The following is a 22,173-nucleotide window of genomic DNA, read 5'->3' as shown; positions in this document are numbered from 1 at the left end:
TTTTTCTTCACATCAAACTAGATTTTGACTAACTGGACCATTTTCAGAAAACAACTGATTATTGTGTGAAAGGAACACTAGTTGTTAGGTAACCAAACATGGTAAAGATACAGTCCTCTTCCACAGAGCATTGTGCATTATACGTACTTGTTTCTTAATGATGAAATTACACATTTTGTTCCACAACTATGTTTTGGTGAATGGAGTGTTAGTACCAATTCTGTGACAAATCACATTTATGTTATAGCCCAAATTTTCAGTATTCAGCTATGTAAATTGAGTTATATCCTTCAGCAAGAACTGATTAATTTGTAGTCACTGTCAAAGGACAATTAGCATGGTGTCTGTAGTGACCACACTGCCAGTTGGTCTAAAAAAGAAAGAAATTTTTGTGCTCTTCCCAGAAAAGAGGCTAGAAAGAAGAAAACATTATGAAAGTGCTGTGCATGATTTGAGTAGCAGAGAATTAAGAGAAGATTCTGGCAAGGAAGATACACAAGGCAACTGGACTTGGAAGAGCTTACTAACATGAGAAAAAAAGGGAACAACGATAACTGATTATGGCAGTGTTTCCTAATTTATTAGGCCCACATTTATAATTATTGCAGTTATCACGTAAAACCCATTGCTTCATGGTACTATGGCCATCTTGATAATCTCTTCAAACTGTTGCTGGCAACTCATGCTGGGATTCAACTATTGCACAACTATCACCTTTCTTGGTTAGCATTAAGATACTACATTCTGTAAAAAGTCACTCATTTCCATAAGGCACTAAGCATATGAAACCAGTGAAGAAAGTGAAAACAGTTGGAATTCAATAATGCCTTCTCCACTTTATTTACATGCATGTGATACACTTTTTATAACTGTTAACATTTCAATTCATAATTGAATAAATACTGAAGTTCTTTAGCAGAGTTTACAGAACAGCCCCAAAAATTTAAAAGTGTGCATTGTAAATGAGAATATAAAAGTAAAAATAACTGAACTACTGAGTTCAGTATGGGATCAGTATAATGAAATATGAAGAAGAATACAAATGGCAATTTAAAAGAGTTAATTGATACCAAGTTTTATAAGTATAATGGTTGGAGAAACTCTGCTCTTCAATCTCATTTCCTTGCTCATTATATTAAATAAACATACATTTCCTTTATGAGATGTTAAATATACATAACCTGAAACTGTTTAATGATATAGGGAATGTTTATTAATTGTATGGAAGGCACTGTTATTTCAATTCAGATTTTTTTTTTAGAAATGACACAATTTTATTTACAGAAATTAAAAGTTAACAATCCAAAAGCAATCACTTTCATAAAGATATCTGTTTAAACATTACTACGAAGTAGTCTTTTAATAGTAAGTAAAATATTTTTAGTTTCATTCTATACACTCTGTATAAAAGTTTTATAAAAAATTTTGCAAGCAATTGTTCCTACTTGTCGATATATATTATAATTTGTGCAAAATGGCAAAAGACAATTCCATGTAGTGGCACAGTACTTTTCTTTATATGTTTACAATTTATCTTAATGATGGTGTTACATCGGAAGCCCAGTTGTTTTTTCAGAGAAAATATCTTAATTTATGAAATCTACATATGATTAGGCTTTAATATGATATTCCATAGATTCATACAATATTAGCAACGTAATGAGTCTTTAGCTCTCATGGTTATTGTTGGATTCATTTTCAACATTTGAAATATCATCATCTGATGCAGAGCTTCCAACTCTTTCTTCAACCTCACCCATCAGAATTCTGTATTTTTTAGCTATTGCTTCCCAATCTGTCACATTTTCTATCCGTGTGACATTGTTAAAGCTTAGCTGTGATCCCAGAGGGCTCAAGTGTACGACACTCAGAGCAACTGAATCTGAAATCAGATGAAAGACAGATAATTAATGCTTCTTAGTATAAATTATTTACACAGATTTCTCTTCTTCTTGTACAAAAAAATTATGAAGACAGTACTTTGTGAATTTCATGGTGTATAAATAGACTTGTGTGCATGAATCTTTACTGAATCAACCTATTTTCAGTTAATATACAGAGCTAAAATCAGCTCTTTTAATGTAGATACGAGCACAGTTCTGAAATCACAAAGTTACTGAAGTGTTTGAAAGCTGTCCGTATTATATGTTACATTAACATTAGATTGGTGCTTAAGTTCATACCATTTTCCTTAAGTTTAATAAACACAACAATACACATAACAGAGACTTTAGTCATCAATAATATATTCTCCTTATGTTTACAACAGTATGCCAATGCTGGAGTAACTTTCTGATTCTGCAACTGTAGAAATCATGTGATTTTGAAGCAAAAAGCTCATTGATTCATGTTCAAAGTGCATTTGCATTTGGAAAAGAAGTTCCTTGAAAGTTGTTTGACAGAGAGCGGAAAAGGTGAAAATCTGAGGGTGCAAGATCAGGCGAATAAAGTGGGTGCAGAATGATTTCCCACCCAGCTTCTGTATAGTGTTTTTTGTCAGTGTCACAGAATCCTATCTGCGACTCAGCATCTCCACTATACGGTGAGTAGCAACTATTCTTTCCATAATACTGTAAATTCCATCCTGGATTTTCAACTGTTTGAGAATGCAGGTGGGCATCATCACGGAGTAGCATCACGTCACGCTGTCTTCCTCATCATTCTTGGATTGCATCTGCAAGACATTTCAGTCATTGACAATACATGTCAGAAGTGATGGTTACACTTGGGGGAAGCAATTCTTAGTATACCACACTGTTGCTATTCCACCAGATGCACAACATTATCTTTTGTGGATGCACACAGGTCTTTGTACGAAGAGTTGCTGCTTTGTTTGGGCTCAACCATTCATTTCTTTTCCTTATGTCAGCTTAAAAACAAGTTGGTGTTGTTCATGAGACAATTTATAACAAGCAAACAGATGCACATATGGCCATCTGCTGATATTTGTGATTTTGGCTTAGAGCATGCAGTACCCATACTCGAAGTTTTTGAAGTCGTTGCACGAAAATGTCATTCGATGATAGAATGACCACAGTTCAGTTTTTTGCCAGTTCTTGAGTATGCAGATGTGGATCACTGTGTATTAATGCATTAAAATGATCTTCAATGAAACCCAAAGGTCTTCCTCAACGTGAACAATCACTAATGTCAAAACAATCCTCCTTAAATGAGAAAACCATTTTCTTGTTGTGGTTTACCCAGTGGCAGTACGTCCATACATGGTGCAAATGTTTCTGGCTGTCTATGCTGCTGTTACCCCTTTACTGAACTGAAACAGAAGAATATGTCAGAAATGTTCAGATACCTCCATTCAGCATGCCATTCTCTAGCATCCACAGCTCCACTCACTATCTCCATATCTCCACTTGCCATTCCATTTTATAGCACCTGCAGCCCCATTCACTATCTCCAAATGACAAAATGGACAATATGTAAATTCAAATAGCAACAATGAACTATATATAAAAAACTGATGATCAATAAATAAACTAATAGCAACCGAAATACCAACACACTAAACAATAATGTTATGAACTTGTGCACCAACCTAATATAATTTGTAATAAGTTTCAAAAACAGAATTAAATCAATAAACATTGAAACATGAACTTAGATTGATTATTTACAAACAGTCTGCTTACAACAAAACTTCAATGTATCCATGTTACTGCCAACAGGAGAGAGTTAGTAACCAAGTGAAGTTTTTACTATTGCTTCGATTACTAATTTGTTAGGAAGTGAGGCACTTGCTAAACATTTTTTGTTCAAATTATATTGCTTTATGAAGTGTTAAGACATATCTTCTCAGTAAGTGAAACTCTACAACAACGTCCAAAATAAGATAATTTTGTTTCATAAAGAGGTTGTTGAGAACACCTGAACCAAATACAGAAACATGTTCACTGGAAAATTGAAATACACATCCTCAATAAAACTCAGAAATATTTTAATAAATCATTGAAGTTAGATGGAAACATTAAAATATCTGCAGAATTAATCTTAACAAAACAGACTAATGAGCTGATAAAAAATAAGATATCAACTGGAGGTAAGTGTTGATTTACATTAATGTAAATGTATTATCTGTTTTTTTCTCTCTTGCATTTAAATAAATTTTGGAATGATTTTATAGTTTTCTCTCTGTTTTCAATTACTGTGCCATCAGCAACATTGTACCCAGGATCTCTGCTAGGGGAGCAATTTACATTAGTTTCATAGAAGGGAGGAGTAGAGGAATCAAAGTGCAATTTGACTCCACTCTCCATGATGGAAGTGCTTAATTGTCCTCTCCAATAAATTATAGTTTGAATGCCACATGATGGTAAGAACTTAAATCAATTCACACAATTCTCTTTAAAAGATACCATATTTGCCAATGAATGTAGAAATTATTTATTTTCTCTGTTGTAATTTCAGACTTATTGTCATCTGCAAGTAGTATACTGAAAGAGACTATGCATTTGCACATGTCAAACTTAAAAGATCTCCCAACTTGTATAGAAATCATTGTCATATCTTAGCCTTTTAACAATGTAGAATCTTTGTTGGGATGTTTGTTAAAGATACTAAAATTTTTAAAAAGCTCAGAAGCAATGATGACATATGTATACATCAGAATATTTTTCAAAATTTAACATGTGCTAAAGAACAGTTTTTTTCCATATTCCTCTCAAAACTGCAATAGTGAAAATAAATAATTTATATGGTCAGTGGCAACTGTAATGTCTTTTAAAAAGTTTTACATAATTGTGAACCCCAACCACAAGAAGTTAATCACACAACTCTATTTGTTCACTTCATCTAACCTGCTAACCGGAAAATTTAACCACACTTTGTGCACATCTCAACTTTAGATTGAATGTGGGAGCTTCCTCACTGGACCTGTGAATACCTGCACCTCTAATGTGGCACTGAATGTTGTGAACTTCTGTATCAACAGAATATATGAACTGTGTAGATTACTGGGCACTCAGACTTGGGTGAGGAAATTACAAAAACATCTAAACTGTTCTGGTGTCCTCAAAATTGCATGAAACCCCACATAAAACTGTGTACATTCATTTGGTAAGCAGAACTTCAGGACATGCTGAGTGCATCATCTAGATTCCCACTGATAAACCTTTTGGGTTGGTTTCATTCCACACCAAGTGGTACATGGCTGTGCTTTGTGTGGATACAAATGACCTTGGGAGTTAATACCACAGTCTTTGAATATTACTTTCATGGTATGGTACAGAAATGACTGGTGCACTGATGGTTCTGAAAAGTTAAGAAACAGTATACCTGATGCACTGTGTAGGGTTGTTACTGTATAGCAAGTGCTTGGTGCTTCGGCACTGAGGTTGCATATGGGATTGATTCTATACGTGCCAGCGTAATCCCCTCATGCTTTTGATACACATAGATTTGATCAGTCTGTGCAATATGCACCCACAATCTAGCAGAGATCACACAAATGCTATATAAAGTTGAAGCAGGCATGGCAGATCTCTCCCCCAGGATCTTTAGCTAAGGCACTGTGAGAAATTCAGCATCTTCAGAGAACTTGCCACAGGATTCCTTAGAAATGGAAAATGTTATGGCTTTGAGTCAAATATAAAGCACAGAAACCTCACTGGAACTTTAAGACTTAGAATAATTTGCAGAATGGTTAGATTAAAAAGAGTCTCAAACAGCTGATATCAACAGACAATACTCTTATTTGTGAAAAACTAAAACTGGTACATGTAGCCCTTTCCTTTAACCATTTCCTTGTGAGATGCAACTGGTTTGTTGCTGTTACAGGATTTGAGAAGAAACAGAACACTGTAATACCATTCATTAATAAAATGAGTATTTTACAGGACTCTGAACTCACTATGGGCATTACACTTGGTATTGATGGCAACAGCAAAGTCAGATACACTTCAGATAATTACTTGACAGACACTGTGCCCCTACCTGAGTCTCTAAGGCTGTACTTCACTAACTCAGTACCTCAGTACTCCTGGAACAGAAAGGATCATCTAGATATCAACTGACAATGATCTGAACCCCTCTGGTTGAGTAGTCCTAGAATATTACTCATCCACATAGATGCATAAACCTTTTCTGTGCTTGGATGTTAAATATCCTTTTCAGGAATTTTTCCTTGAACAGTGGCTCTCTCTACATCTGTATGTTTTGATAACATTCTTTACAGCTTGCGTAACTTCCTTCTCTTCATCAGTGCTGTTGTCACCTCCTTGGTTTTCAGCTGGTAACTTCCCTGTTACATAGGATTTATTGGCCAGATTTGAGAGTTTGTCTTTGGACATCATGATTTAGCTTGAAATGTTGCAGCACATACAGGTGGTATGACCATTTATTTTCCTTATGCTGTAATTTATCAAAACACTATTCCTTGTCTTTGCTTCTTTCTCGATATTCCTCTGTTTTGGTGATGTGATAACCATGTAATTTAGAAATAATTTATCTAGGTCTGTTTTGTTTAAACTATTCACATGACATCTACATCCAAAACTGTACTCTGCAAACCACTATGAGGTGCATGGCAGGGAATGCATCCCATTGCACCAGATATTAAGTTTCTTCCTGTTCCATTCATGTATGGAGCGTAGGAAGAAAGATTGAATGCCTCTGTATGCTAGAGTAATCATTTAAAGCTAGTTCTTGAAACTTTGTTAATAGACTTTCTTGGGATAGTTTACATCTATCTTCAAGAGTCTTCCAGTTCAGTTCCTTCAGTACCTCTCTGACTTCTCCCACAGATTAAACAAACCTGTGACCTTTCATGCTGCCCAACTGTGTGCATTTAATATGCCCTGTTAGTCCTATCTGGTACAGGTCCCACACACTTGAACAATATGCTAGAACTGGTCACGCAAGTGATTCGTAAGCAATCTTCTTTGTAGATTGACTGCACTTCCCCTGTATTCTACCAATAAACTGAAGTCTACAACATGTTTTTCCAATGCTAAATCTATGTGAATATTCCATTGCATATCCCTAGAAATGGTTACACCCAGGTATTTGTATGAGTTGGCTGATTCCAACAGTGACTCATTGGTATTACAGTCATAGGATACTACACTTTTCGTTTTTTAAAGTGCAAAATTTTACATTTGTGAACTTTTAAAGCATGTTGCCAATCTCTGCACCACTTTGAAATCTTATCAAGATCTGACTGAATATTTTTGCAGCTTCTTTCAGATAGTACTTCAGGCTTTTTGTAGATGCTGCAGTTACCTATAATGATTTTATTATTAATATTGTCTGCAAGGTCATTAACAAAGAACGTGAACAGCAAGGGTCCCAATGCACTTCCCTGAGGCACATACAAAGTTACTTCTACATCTGACGATGACTATCCATCCAAGATAACATGCTGCATCCTCCCTACCAAAAAGTCCTCAGTCCAGTCACAAATTTCACTTGATACCCCATATGATTGTACTTTTGACAATTAGCATAAGTATGGTAATGAGGCAAATGCTTTTCAGAAATCAAGATAAAGATGATGAAAAGTTGCGATGCCATTGCAAGTGAGATAAGCTGCTCTGCATTCTTTTTTTTTCTAAGGCCTTTGGGTTCACTGGTATCTTGGTAGCCCATGTGAAGAGGCAGTAGCTGGCATTTTCTTGTTCTTGTTACATTTATGGACACTTTGACTCTCAACCCAGGCTTTCTACCACCTGAGCACATAGTTACATGTATAACCTTTCCTGAATCACTTGTATTAACCTCTGTTTTATAGTTATTTTACTGAAAACTTCTCTCTGTCAAAGTTGGCTCGAACTGAACAATAATCTGGAGTTAATGTCACATAAACCAATAATTTCTATTATTGGTTCTGGTGACAAGTGCTTTTCTACAGTTTATGTTCTTCTTCTTCTTCTTCTTCTTCTTCTTCTTCTTCTTTTTATTCCTCCTTCTCCTCTTTTTTATGCAGAAGATGCTGTCATAATATCACTGACAGTGATGCCCTACATTTTCATTGACATCCTGCATTGTTGTTGACATCCTACAGTGTTTGACTGAACCATTTCAACAGATCATTCGAAATACTCATTATTAGCCACTATTTCTACAAACTGTCAGAATATCTAGATTTAGTGATTGAAAACTTCTGTTAGCTAAATGGCAAGTGGCAGTATTTCTTATGTAGCAATTTGACAAGTATAATGTATTATAAATAAAACTTTCTATTAATAGGTGTAAAAATATTTTCTTTGAAAAATACCATTGTAATCCAGTAAATATTCAGCTACTAAAGCAGGTACACAGAAGCTATATAATTAAACTGAGGAGGCAGCTGCTTTTTACAAATTAAGAGCTTTTTTGTTGATTAACTTGATTAAATTTAGATGGCACAAGCATGAGTGGCATAAAGCAGCATAGTGATAACAGTATCGTTAATACAGCATACAGATTAAGTTTCTACAATGTCTTTGTCTTGTGTTGATGTATACCTTGACTCATTTCACATCCCTGAAGGTTCTTCTTTTTGATAGGCTCTATGGAGCACAATGAATGAATGAATGATCCAGACCAGGAGACATTTACCCAAGGACTTTTATATGCAGATTTTTCATGTGATACTGTAATAACTTCCTTTTTTCAGATGATACTGTAATAACTAGATGAGCACATCAGTCCTTTCCTAGTTAGAGGAGAGGGGCCAAAATTGTCACCCATCATCAGTTTGTAAGTTGTAGTGTTTGTCACATCTTGTTTGAAGGTTCTATTTTCCCTTAACTGTATGAAGTCTCATGAGCCTTAGACAGAGTAGAAAAGGGCAATAACAGAACTCAGTATTTTTTTAATCAGTTTTTGGGAATGTATTATCACAATTGTCATTCCACTGTCAAGATGACTATACAGTCATCTCGACAGTGGAATGACAATTATGGTGATACAAATGTAAGAACAGTACAACACCCAGTCCCTGAGCGGAGAAAATCTCAGACCCTCCTGGTATTTGAACCTGAGCCCCTTCGGTTAGCAATACATCATGCTGACTGCACAGCTACTGAGGTGGACTATTTTATTGTTTGATGTGAAGTCCAGCCCACCTTTTATCCATCAGTAAATAGTTCCAATGAGTATTCAGTTTTAAGCTGACAGTGAAATTGTCCACCACAACTGGCATCACATCTCCCTCCTCCAGACAGTTGCAGGAGGTGATGTCAGGAATCCTGATGACTTCTCACAATTGCGTTGAAGTAATGAAACAGTTGATTCAGTACAGAAATAATCACTGTAATCTTGCCTCACTCTGGTAATAGTTTGCTGAACCATGGTCTTTGCAATCTAGATAGTTGCAGTGTTCACAGAGCAGCACATCCATCACTGCTTACTTAGCAACATTCCTCACTTTGCCAGGAAAGCGACTATCTTCAAAGCTGACTGCAATACTGTGGAATGATTGTATTAGAGGTATGCTGTACCGCATTTGCTATGTGGTCCACCAATTCCTGCAAGGAGTCATAATGTTCAAACACAGCCAGTTGGCTCTACAGCCACCAGTTAACCATGCTGAGCATCCATTTTACCAAGTTTTTTTGAGGCGTAGCTCAATCCACTAGGTATATGCATCAGGAACAAGAATACAAATCATTAAGCACTTTCCCATAGAAAAGTGTGTGCAAGAGCTTCACACCCTCATTTTCTGTGCTGAAACACTCAACAGTTTCAGATTTATGGTGCATCAACAGCAAAGCAACTGATGAAGAATTCTTGATGTGAGAATGCAATTCCTGTCTATGGTGCTGCCTCGTTACATTTCTGATGTGACACTTGTTTGCCCTATATAAATATTGTGTGGCAACATTGCTGCACACATTTGCACTTTTAGGCAGAGGAATTATGCCATAAAATATTCTTGCAAAGTAAGTAGATAAGTTGAAAGTTTTTCAGGCTCACTGTCAACATGATTTATCATTTTTTTGACATCACTTATTATTTCATCAGAGCATTCCTCTTACATTTCTTTGTTTCAGTATTTATAATATCCCAGTATGAGACAATATCTTTATTTTCACTGAGAGCATTTGGCTTTTCAATCACAACTGAGTACTCCTCTAATTCCTGCAATTTAAGAAACCATTCTGTGTATTTAGCTGTTGTCTCAGGATGCAGCACTGTGTTCTAAAGTTACTTCAATAATTTTATGATCATAGTCTCAAATGTCTTCTTCATACAGAAGGGTGATGCGTTGCAAATGTTGTTCTTCCCTTTTCATTAGAGTAAATATTTTTGATACACATATTTCCTGTTACTACTGACATTTAAATTCACTTCTACAGGGCACACTGCTTAAATCCGGGTATACAAATTTTTTTTAAAGCAAATTTATTAAATCAAAATACAAAAGAAAATGAAAATACTTTTAATGATATGAATATAGTAGAGGGAAACATTTCACGTGGGAAAAATATATCTAAAAACAAAGATGCTGTAACTTACCAAACGAAAGTGTTGGTATGTTGATAGAGACAATAACAAACACAAACACACACACAAATTTCAAGCTTTTGCAACCAACGGTTGCTTCATCAGGAAAGAGGGAAGTAGAGGGAAAGATGAAAGGATGTGGGTTTTAAGGGAGAGGGTAAGGAGTCATTCCAATCCCAGGAGCCGAAAGACTTTCCTTAGGGGGAAAAAGGGACACACACACACACACACACACACACACACACACACACACACACACACACACACACACACACACATCCATCCGCACATATACAGACACAAGCAGACATATTAAAGGCAAAGAGTTTGGGCAGAGATGTCAGTCGAAGCGGACGTACAGAGGCAAAGATGTTGTTGAATGACAGGTGAGGTATGAGCGGTGGCAACTTGAAATTAGCAGAGGTTGAGTACTGGTGGGTAACGGGAAGAGAGGATATATTGAAGGGCAAGTTCCCATCTCCAGACCACCTACTCCAGTCATGTAACCCGGAAGGTGTACACGATCAAAGGCAGAGCCACGTGTGAAAGCACCCACATGATTTACCAACTGATCTGTCTACACTGTGAAGCTTTCTATGTGGGAATGACCAGCAACAAACTGTCCATTCACATGAACGGACACAGGCAGAGAGTGTTTGTTGGTAATGAGGATCACCCTGTGGCTAAACATGCCTTGGTGCATGGCCAGCACATCTTGCACAGTGTTTCACCATCCGGGTTATCTGGATACTTCCCACTAACACCAAACTATCAGAACTCCAGAGATGGGAACTTGCTGTTCAGTATATCCTCTCTTTCCATTACCCACCAGGCCTCAACCTCCACTAGTTTCAAGTTACTGCCACTCATACCTCAACTGTCATTCAACAAAATCTTTGCCTCTGTACTTCCGCCTTGACTAACATCTCTGCCCAAACTCTTTGCCTTTACATATGTCTGCCTGTGTCTGTATATGTGCAGATGTGTGTGTGTGTGTGTGTGTGTGTGTGTGTGTGTGTGTGTGTGTGTTTGTGTGTGTATACCTGTCCCTTTTTCCCCCCTAAGATAAGTCTTTCCACTCCCGGGGTTGGAATGACTCCTTACCCTCTCCCTTAAAACCCACATCATTTTGTCATTCCCTCTCCTTCCCTCTTTCCTGATGAAGCAACCATCAGTTGCGAAAGCTTGAAATTTGTGTGTGTGTTTGTGTTTGTTATTGTCTCTAACAACATACCAATGCTTTCATTTGGTAAGTTACAGCATCTTTGTTTTTTGAAAATATTTTCACATATACATAGCGGTATCTATAAAGAGTAACATTACCCTATGTAACCCCTTCAACCTCTAATTTTGTCCTGAAGTGATTGCATGCACTCTTTAAAATATCACTGTCCATACTGGTGAATGCTGCTTCGATATTAGGGTACCTTGTCTTACAGGTAAGTCTTTCGACTGTGCTCCAAATGTAGTAGTCAATAGGACCCAAATCCAGGCTATTCAGGGGCCAGAACTCCTTTGACCAGAACATGTCAATGTTATCCGAGAGCCAGTTTTGGGCTAAATGGTTCATATGAGGTCCTCCTCTGCCATCCGACACATTGTTCGCTGGCTGACATTCAATACTGATGCCAATTTCCTAAGCGATAGCTCCAGGTTCTCCGAAATCAGCACCTGAGTCTTTTCAATGACTGCTGCAATTCCTGACACATGTTTTGTCAAATGAGGTTTCCTAGCCTGGTTATCAGAACTTTCGTCAGACTTGTCCAATGCATTATACTTGGCCAGAATATCACAAACAGTTGATCTCAGGTACCAGTAGAATTGAACTATTTCAATGGACGAACGTCCAGTGCAAAGACTTTTGATTAATCATGGTTTTTCAGTTGTACTCCACACCTGTCCGTAATGTCTTGGCCATTTTGGGGTTCTGACTATTTACTAGATGTTTATGGCTTTCAAGAACACCTTCAGTGGAACTACGATATGGCAGGAAATTCAAATTGAAATTTGTCCAGATTTAGCTGTTACACCCTGTATACTGCTCTAGGGCAGTAGGATGTCAAGCTCTCTTAGGAAGCAGGGAGTAAGTTTCTACCAGTTGGCTAGCTGACACAGCAGACAGCTTTTGACTGAGAGAATTATAATCCATTTTCATCTCACAAGCACCTACACAATTAAAAGTTAGTCAGCATCTTGCACATCTGAGCAAGTCTAAAACAATTCAGTTGTGCTAGTTCCCTTGAGATTACCCACTAGTGACTATTTCACCTCAACACCCCATTAATAAAAGTACTCTTCAAGATCAAGGTTTGTACCATCTTGACAACTGGAGCATTTAAATTAGAATCTCCACTCCTCATCATAGACATTCCACCAACATGCTATACAGTAGTGGCTGAATCATGACTGGATTCTATTATAACAAAAGACTGGGGACATTTTCCAGCCCCCTGCCCAGGAACTTTACATGCATCAAATCTGTATTCAGTCCAAGACTGGCCACTACCTAAGTGGCAACAGCAACAAATCAAAAACTATGTCCAAACTGTTCTTTTAATATAACAGTGAAAATTGAGTATAGGAATTAGAACACAGATCAATAGCAAAGTTGAAATAATTACTCTTGCACAATGATGATACATTACACCTATTGGCCACCACATTTCATGATTAGTTCCTAAATACTAAGAGAAAACATTGCACCTACTAATTAACAACCAAATGCAGATATACTACATTTATTCCAGCAGTAATTACAGTGCTCTGCAAAACTTAAGAATGAGATAGGTAAAGTAACATAACATATTAACAACTTGGTGGAAACGAATGACAGTGTGGGAGCATGTTGCCAGAGGTCTCGTAAAGCTGGATGTCACTTGATGCGAGGTCAGAGTATTATACTGCCAAATAGAGATGGCCACACAACACAAGGTAGTTGAAGGAACAGAAGAAGTCAGTGCTTGCCAATCAATGAGAGGTCACGATGCACTATAGTAGTGTTCTTTACTATAGCATGGCTCAGAGACATCAGCTGGATGACTTTACATGAGCAGAATCACCAGAAAGCTGGAAGAAGGATGCAGTGAGATGTATGTAGCCCACGGCTTTGGTATTGCTCACAAAACTGTTTCATGTGCATGGGGAGTGTTCCAAACCACAGGCACTGCTGCCCAAAGGAGAGGAGGTGGTTGACCTTGATCAACAGTGGCAGCATGACAACAACATTATGCAACAAGCTAGAATGACCATCAGACAATGGGTGCAATTGTAGTTACATACAACAGGACTGCAAGAAATGCAATATCATGCTTCACATTGGCACAGTGACTGCATGGGGAATAGTCTTTTTGCCAGATGATCAGTACATTGTGCTCCACAAACACCCTCACATCAACAGCAGCGTTTGTGATAGTGCCATGAGCATAGGGACTGGAACAATGAGGAGTGGGCTTGTGTGATATTCTCAGACTGGAGCAGATTCTGTTTGAGTAGTGATTCTAGACATACCCTCATATGATGAGAGGTGGGAACACGTAATGCACACAAAAACATTGTTTACATGTTTGTTTTAGTGGTAAACATAGTCTGGTGTAGGAAGGCATAATGTTACATGGGTGCACTGACCTCTAAATCTTTGAACACACTAATGCACCTGTCAACATTGTTGTGACACTGTACTCCTTCCCTGTGTGTCTTTCCAGGGTTGCATTCGACCCTGACTTTGTTTTTATGGCTGACAATAAGAACAGTTGTTGAACTGGCATGTACATCCCATGACCTAAATTCCACTGAGCACATGTGGAAGGCATTAGGGAGATGTTTTGCAGAATGTCCACATGCACCAATGACCATTCAGCAGTTGTTAACCATGGTGATGGAGGAATGCAATGCCCTCCCACAAGAACCTCTTACCAACTTTACGGCCAGCATGGGAGCATGTTGCACAGCATGCACTGCTGTCCATAGTGATCACACATCCTATTCAGAAACATGTCTGGCCTTTTGTAATACCTAGTGGATAATCACAAATCATGGTGACTTCTGTGTAACTATTTTCTTGGAATATAAGGTCATATGTGTTCGCCTTATTGTGCATTTCTTTCACTTGCCTTCTGTACTATATTGTGGCAGTTCTTTCCATGTACGGTCCAAGTTTCACTGAGCTATGTTACTTGGCAGTGACACAACATGTGACAGTTACATTTGTCCTGTATGTACATTAGGCCATGTTATATACTAGACATCAAGACTCTTTCAATTGTTTTCTTGTACGTTTACACTGTAGACAGTGCCTCTTCTCTCTGCCATCCAAAAAACTGCCAGGTCACAATGCAAAGCACAAGCGGCCCCTTCACAGCAGATGGAGACACTCAATTGCTGTTGTGCTTTGCCAATGACCTGTGTCTGTGCTTCGTTCATCATTTCTGCACAGGTCAACATAAGTGTGTACCACAGTTGCCTAAAATATGTCTTCCACTTTCACAAGCATCTTTTGTTGAACTAAGAGAATAATATTGGAACATGTTACTCCTGAGAATCTTAAATTACACAACACCACTCAGCAGCAGCTCCTTCAAACTGTGCAAGTGGCCACAGCCCACCAACATACCCATGGCCTAAGCGTCCACCAGCTCCCCTGCTTGACTGTTACATTCTCACTCCCTTACCCTCTTCGTTTTCCCTTGCCATCCCCTAACCAGCCAGCTGACCACAAATACTCAATGTTGGTATGGCATGAGGTGTGAATTTGGTGCCCGTGTGTGAGAGAGTGTTAGAGGGTTTGGTCTTATACTAGGAAAATTATAGCACATAAATGGACTGTTTATGCTTTCTGATTGTAAAAAATCTTTATACTGCAACTGTGCACACTCAATAACATGAATACTAGTATTAAAATTAGAACTGCAGTAACTTAAGGTAAAATTGCATCCATTTACGATATAAAAAGAGGGACCATCTCTAAGTCATTAATAAAGACTTGACAACAAATGACATTTTCATACATAAATCATTCGTATCATATCCTTGAAGGACGTCATCATTAATGGGATCTACAGTTTAGTGTGTGTGTGTGTGTGTGTGTGTGTGTGTGTGTGTGTATGTATGTTGTTTAATTCCAAAGAAGACCTGTTGGCCAAAAACATACTTAGTTAGTGGTCTTTTTGTTATGCTTGTCTATATACGGTGTATAATAGTGTCATTATTCCCCCTCATCTGGATTGACTTGGAATTGTTGATTTTTTTTACAATAACATCTAAATTAGCATCATGAAACAATGACTTGCATAAAAAAGAAAATACTTTTGGTATGCCTGGTAAGACTTTCATACCTTTAGGAGCAACTTGGCCTTTCTTAACTTTTGCTAGCCATTTTGCTCCCATTTTTGATCTTGCACTGGCTCTAGACCTCTGGAGACCCATCATTTGCACCAGACTGGGTCTCTTACGTTTTGTCACTGAAAAGTTCAAGGTAACCATGTTATTGTAACTTTATGTTTAAAATAATTATATCATTAATGTAACTGTGCAGCTAGTTTTTAAATCTAAAAATATGACATAACATTTTAATAGTTCATATCAACTTTCCTTTTATATAAGCTAGCTACAACAACTTTTTATTTTCAGAAGCCTTCATTTTAGTTCTAGAGCTGTTTTTTTTTAAATTTTGTTACAGTATCAGTAAATTTAATTCATATACTCTAATAAAAGTGATACACTTGTTAAGAAATGAGTATGCATAAGCTATTGATTTTTATTCACATGCAAAGGATATACTTGAAAACTTGCTTTTAGGTGTAGCATGTAATATACTGCTGTAGAAAACTACTAGCAGATCAGATTACATGTATGACTCTTATAACATAACAGTATAACAACTTACTCTTCTGCTTGCATAAACGAAGGAAGTAAAGAAGCCATGATGTAATGAGATTTAATGGTGACGGAGTGGTTGTAGTACGATGCATATTGCGAATTAGCTTTGCTAAACCATATTTCCACTCAATATCTGACTGTGCTTGGATACGCTGGTATGTGTCACTCATCATAGCAATAAGCAGATTTATCAATACAACAACAGACACCAGCATGTACACCATGAACATGCCCTTAAAGAGAGCATTCGTCCAATCTGGCTGAGTCTTGTTAGTATGTTTTCTGACATTTTCAACAGTTGTCATCCCAAACACAGCAAAAAACAGCAATTCAAATGCTTCCAGTGGTGTGAGATACACTGAAATAGGCACAAAAAAAGACAACTCAGTTTACAGAATGTAGTGGTCATTTTGGTAGTAGCAACATTTTTCAATGGTATCACTTTAAACAAAAGGTTTACTCTAATGATTTTATGTTATAAATATAAAGTTAAAAATATTTTATTTTAATCTGAAATAATGTAATACTTAAACATTTCTGTGAAAATCAAAATATATGTCATCAAAAAATTCAAAGAAAAATATTTTAAAATCTGTGTAGTGGAAAAGACAAAGTCTTTAAAAGAAACTAATTCAATGAAACTTCCTGACAGATTGAAACTGTGCAAAAAGTTAAAGATTCATTCTGCAAACTCTTTCACTACTGATAACTTTGCAAAACCAGAACAGCCTGCCGCTGATACAGTATTATGTTTGTTAAAGATTCATAGAGCCAATTGTTGTATACTAGGAAAAGGAAATTAATCAAAAAATGCAAAAAATTAGATTTAGAAACACTGTTGATGCAAGATGGAAATGAGGGTATGAGAGATTAGGGAAAAATAAGAAAATGTGTTATGGTAAGTACGGAAAAGTGCTTAAGGTGAACAGGGGGGGGAAGAAAGAGGATGGGGCCAAACTGTAAATGGAAAACAGCAAAAAGTAAACAGGAAAGGATGACAGATTACTAAATGGGAAGGAGGAGGGGAAAAAATTTAAAAAATAAAATAAATAAATAAATAAAAAATAAAGAAATAAAAAAATAGATCAATGTTCTGAGCATCTTTTCTCCAGAGAGCACCTGTTCTCCACAAGAATTTATAACATTTGGTTGGTGAATAAAGTAATTCAGTACAAACATTTGTATTTCTGTAGAAAGAAAGTCCCAAGTTCTTATTTTTTAACTTACTTATGAGGTAACAGAATGTAATGTCAGCAAAAACATCAAAAAATTCAATATGTAGAAATGATTTTTAGTCAAGGGAAAAATATCTAAACATTCAGCTTATAAGGTAAGAATAATGTTGATTTCCCAAAAATCATTCAAGGTATACCCAGTATGGAAGCCCTATTTTTTTGGAAATTTTTTAAAAAATAAGTTATCTTTTTCAGATATTTACGTCAATGAAAAGCTGAACACAAATGTGCAGTTCAGACTACAACAATGCTGTAGCTGAAACGAGAAAGCAGTTCTGCAAATGTTTGAAGCTGTATATTCATTATAATATTATGTGACTACAAGGAGAGGAAAGGGTGATCATAAAGTAGTAACAAAAGCAGTAAATGAAAACTGAATCTATGAAGCAAGTGTTCTTCAAAATTAAATTACAATACACTATCAACAGAAAAAAACTTCCACTTTTGTAGCAGGCAAAGGCAAGGATAAATAAAATGCAGCTTCCCTAATCTGGAAAAAGAGAAAAAATGGTTGCAAAGAATTAGAATCATTCAACAACTTCATAAGAACGTCATCCAGGGATCCCAGATCAAAGGAGACAAAGTATGAAACAGTGGAAGAGACTCCTAAACTATACTTCAATTAAAGTAATTTGGTGGCTGACATTTCAGTATGTCAAGTGGCAGGGGCCAACCACAAGCCAATAACAGATCTTTCTCAAATTCAAAGCACCCCATGTGTTGCCTGTTTTGAAGGTAGATGCAGAGCTCGTCAAGTGTGGCCAGTCGCATGCTGGCAACACTGCCCTTCCATTGCAATCTGTTAACTGATAGTTACTTTATTTGAACTATAATCATATTTCCAATTGAATTAAATTAACTGAAATGAAATGGAAGACCCTCCTGTGGTCTTACATATTACTCCGGCAGAGTGATGTTTAACACTGTATCTACCTACCAGACAAATGATGATGGAAATCTTTAAAAAATTTTGCTGTTTAGTTGAAACTTTTTGGAGTTTTTGTTAAGCGTTTTTGCATGTAATGAGACGTTCCTTATGGTGCAAAGTCTCATTTGGAATTTAATGTATTGTATTGTATATATAAACTGGGGACCTAGAAACAATGGAGAGGCTGCGTCCTGCCACAGCCCACTGTGGTTCACAACTCCACAATGGGCCACAGCAGTCCACCCACCCCACTGCCGCCCCACACTGAACCCAGGGTTACTGTGTGGTTTGAGCCCCAGTGGACCCTCCCCAGGAACATCTCGTACCAGATGAGTGGAAACCCAATTGTTTGCGTGGTTGAGTAATTATGGTGTATGCATACGTGAAGACAGTGTTTGTGACACAAATTTAATGTATGTTATGAAACAATGTTTGAAAATTGTTAAAGGAGAAAGTCTTCTTATTTATTGATAAGAGTTCTATATATGTAGAAGAATTTCAATTCCAGTGTTAAGCAAGCCTGCAACATCTGCTACAATGGCTGATCATACTGCACCACCATAGTCATACATAAATCTATTTCAGGTGCGGAAACTGATAACCATAAAAAGATAAACTCAAATCTGAGGCCATATACATGCGGATCATTGCACTCTCCATCTATACTTTGATTAAAACATACAGTGCATTCAAAAAGAAGAGAGCTGGAGACTGTAAATGGCTGAAAATATCATTGTGTCATTTCCTGAAGAAGAGGGTGCTGTCCCTATTAGAGTGCTTGCTGAGGTTCCAAACTCACCACTAAAGGACATGAGCACATACCTCCATGATGACAGAGTGAGCATGCACATGTATCAATGTCCATTGCTTCACAGCTGTGCTCAGAGCAATGAAAAGGAGACTTCAAAAGGAGACCAATGAGGTATAATTTACTTCCTGACAGCAGAAGGAACATGAGGAATGAAGATTCATCAAAAAATGACACATGTGTACGGAGGGCACTGCATGTCTTTTGCAATGGTCAGGGTGTGGCACAAATGACTGAGGGAATGACAGATGGCATCGGTTGATTATACTCAGTCTGGAATGCCACACCACTTTGCTGGTGCCTTTGTCCAGCAGGTGAATGCCCTCGTTATTCCTGACAAGTGAATTACAGTAGCAGCCAAAGCAGCAGAGGCCGGATCAAGCATCAGAAGTGTTGATGCCTCATTAAATACAGATTGAAATTTCAAAAAGTCTTCAGCTATCAGAGGAAGCATATTGAGTGGGACTCTCTCTTGAACATCTGCAGCACTATGCCAAGTAAGTGAATGAGTTCTGGTCTTGAGTGGTCACTGGAGATGAGATGTGGAGTCATCACTTTGAGTCCGAGTCAAAATGATAAAGTCTCCAGTGGAAGCAGGCAAACTCACTGCTACCCAAAAACTCCAAGACCATGCACACAAGGGTGAAAAGGATATGCTCACCTCCTTCCCTGACTAAAAGGGTCCCCTTTGTATCAACTTGCTGCACCATAGGAAAATGGTGAAAGTGTAGTTTACACACAAACCTTGATCACTCTTCACAAAGCAATCAACTCAAAACAATCAGGGCAGCTCACCAGTGTGGTCGTTTGTACCATGAAAATGAAAGGGTCTCATATAGATAACACTGTCACGGAGATATTGCAGACATTCAGAAGCGAGGTCCTCAGTCACCCTCAATAGAGTCCACACCTGTCTTCCTGCGTTTATGTCATTTTTGGTGGGCTGAAGAAGATTGTGTACTGCCATAAATTTCTTCATGATGTGACCACAGTGGCTCAGGACCTTCATGCTCTCTCATGTAAGGGTTTTACACTAATCACTTGCCTGTGAGTGTGCTTTTATCCTATTGAAGTCAAAATTACATTCAGCACCTTCAGCACCTTCTAGGAGCCATTCTCATGCAAAAATGCATGGATGACTAACACACTGTTGCATACACTTCAAACACCCTGAATCAGGCACAACAGTGCCACTCCCACATAGAAAAAGAAGCACTTGCTATTGTGTACCCACTAAAAAAATTTCATGTTTTCATCTACTGTTCTAAATTTCATTTCATTACTGATCATAAATGTCTGGTTTCTCTTTTTCATCCCTTGGCATCTCTTCCAGACAAAGCGGCCCATCGCCTGCAACACTGAGCTCTTGTTTCTGTTGTGCTATAACTACAAGACTGCCTTCCACCCCACAGCATAACATGCTAATGCCGGTGCTCTTTCTCAGTTGTTGACTGGTCTTGACCTTGCACTTGATCAGGATGAACTTTGTGTTTCCATTTAGACATCAAAGCCAAAACACTGTTGATGGTTTTCCCATTACCAATTTTCAACTGTCGGCAGCTGTCACAGCCAATTCTGTCTTGCATCAGGTTATTCCCTTTGTCTACCTCGGCTTGCCAGATAAACCACTGCACCAGTTGTCAGACCCTTTGTGTAATTATTATGCTCTCCAATACTACTGCTCAGTTCTTGATGTGTGCTATTGTTGGATACTGAAGAGTCAGCTCCCAGTGTTGTGGTCCTGTCCTCACTGTGGCGGGATGTTATGCACCTTCCCCACATGGATTACTGAGGTATTTCTCATACAAAGTTGCTAGCCCACTGACACATTTTAGTGGTATTGACAATGAAATCAGGTGTGTGTTGTCAGTCTGCTTGCAGTGCGCCACCCATCGGGTAGCACCATGGACCTCTCTTTCCTCATGGCCTGTACCCCCCAGCGCCTTTTGCGAATCCATCCCTTAACTCCATCTGGATTGTACTAGTTGATGGTTTCTCAAATTTTCCTTATGTGGTTTGTTGCCCATCAACAACCACTGTGGCTACAGTCATGGGCCTCACAAAGATTTTTTCTTTGGTAAGATTACCATACATGCTTGTGACAGACACCAGCCTGCAATTTGTGTCTCAAGATTTTGAAGATTTTTGTTCAAAGAGTGGTATTTGGCATGTTACAGCCCCTTCATTTTGTCCTCAGTCAAATGGTTAGGTGAAATGACTAAAAACTCAAATGAAAAAATATGTCACCTGGTTTTCTTCTGAGGAAATCCTTGATAGGTTGTTGAGCTCCTAAAGGTTCACTATCATTGGCGACCATAGCCCGGTGGAACTGCTTCACGGCTGCCAGCCTCGTATGCTGCTTTATCTGCTCTGGCCAACTCCTGGCTACCAGCCGGCATCCACCTCGGATGGGTTCCATTTAGGCTCCACCATCTGAGCCTGCAGGTTTGGCCAGCACCACTAAGTGGATACCAGTGGTCATCCATCATTGCAGAGGTCCCTGACTCTGTGTCATGTGCACCTCTAATGGCTTGTGTCCTGACACTATGACCAGCTCCTCCCACATGTGACTGACTATGTGCCAGAGACCCCAACACTCCTGCGGCTGCCTCCACCATCTGCGCTGACCCTTACAGTGTGGTCTATGCCCCCTCAACTCCTGTGCCCTTCTTCAATCTGGGTGCCACTGCCAGGCAGAGCAATTAGCGACAGGTTGTCTCCATCTCCCCAGCCCATGTTGCCACCATTTCTGCCGCCACCACCTCTGTTGCTGAGTGCCAGATGTGAACATGGATATGGAGCCTCCATCACCGGTGTCCCCTTATGGTCTCTGATGGGGAAGTTCACACCACGCCTGTGATGCCCGTGCCATTTTGGACTGTATTCTCCTA

General features: G+C 38.2%; 1 protein-coding gene across 1 annotated transcript in view; it reads right to left on the bottom strand.

The window, feature by feature from the left end:
- Window positions 1-1,488: 1,488 nt before the first annotated feature.
- LOC124620279 (serine/threonine-protein phosphatase 6 regulatory ankyrin repeat subunit A) overlaps window positions 1,489-22,173 on the bottom strand; it is a 437,897-nt gene continuing 417,212 nt past the window's right edge. The window contains exons 20-22 of the mRNA XM_047146947.1: window positions 16,319-16,669; window positions 15,768-15,893; window positions 1,489-1,882 (exon numbers count right to left, since the gene is read on the bottom strand). Coding sequence (XP_047002903.1) covers window positions 1,668-1,882; window positions 15,768-15,893; window positions 16,319-16,669 — 692 coding nt within the window. The 3' untranslated portion in view covers window positions 1,489-1,667. The remainder of the gene's footprint in view (window positions 1,883-15,767; window positions 15,894-16,318; window positions 16,670-22,173) is intronic.

Source organism: Schistocerca americana, chromosome 6 (genome assembly GCF_021461395.2).
Source record: "Schistocerca americana isolate TAMUIC-IGC-003095 chromosome 6, iqSchAmer2.1, whole genome shotgun sequence".
NCBI lineage: Eukaryota > Metazoa > Arthropoda > Insecta > Orthoptera > Acrididae > Schistocerca > Schistocerca americana.
The sequence above is the reverse complement of the archived record's forward strand: the minus strand, read 5'-3'. Positions and strand labels throughout refer to the sequence as shown.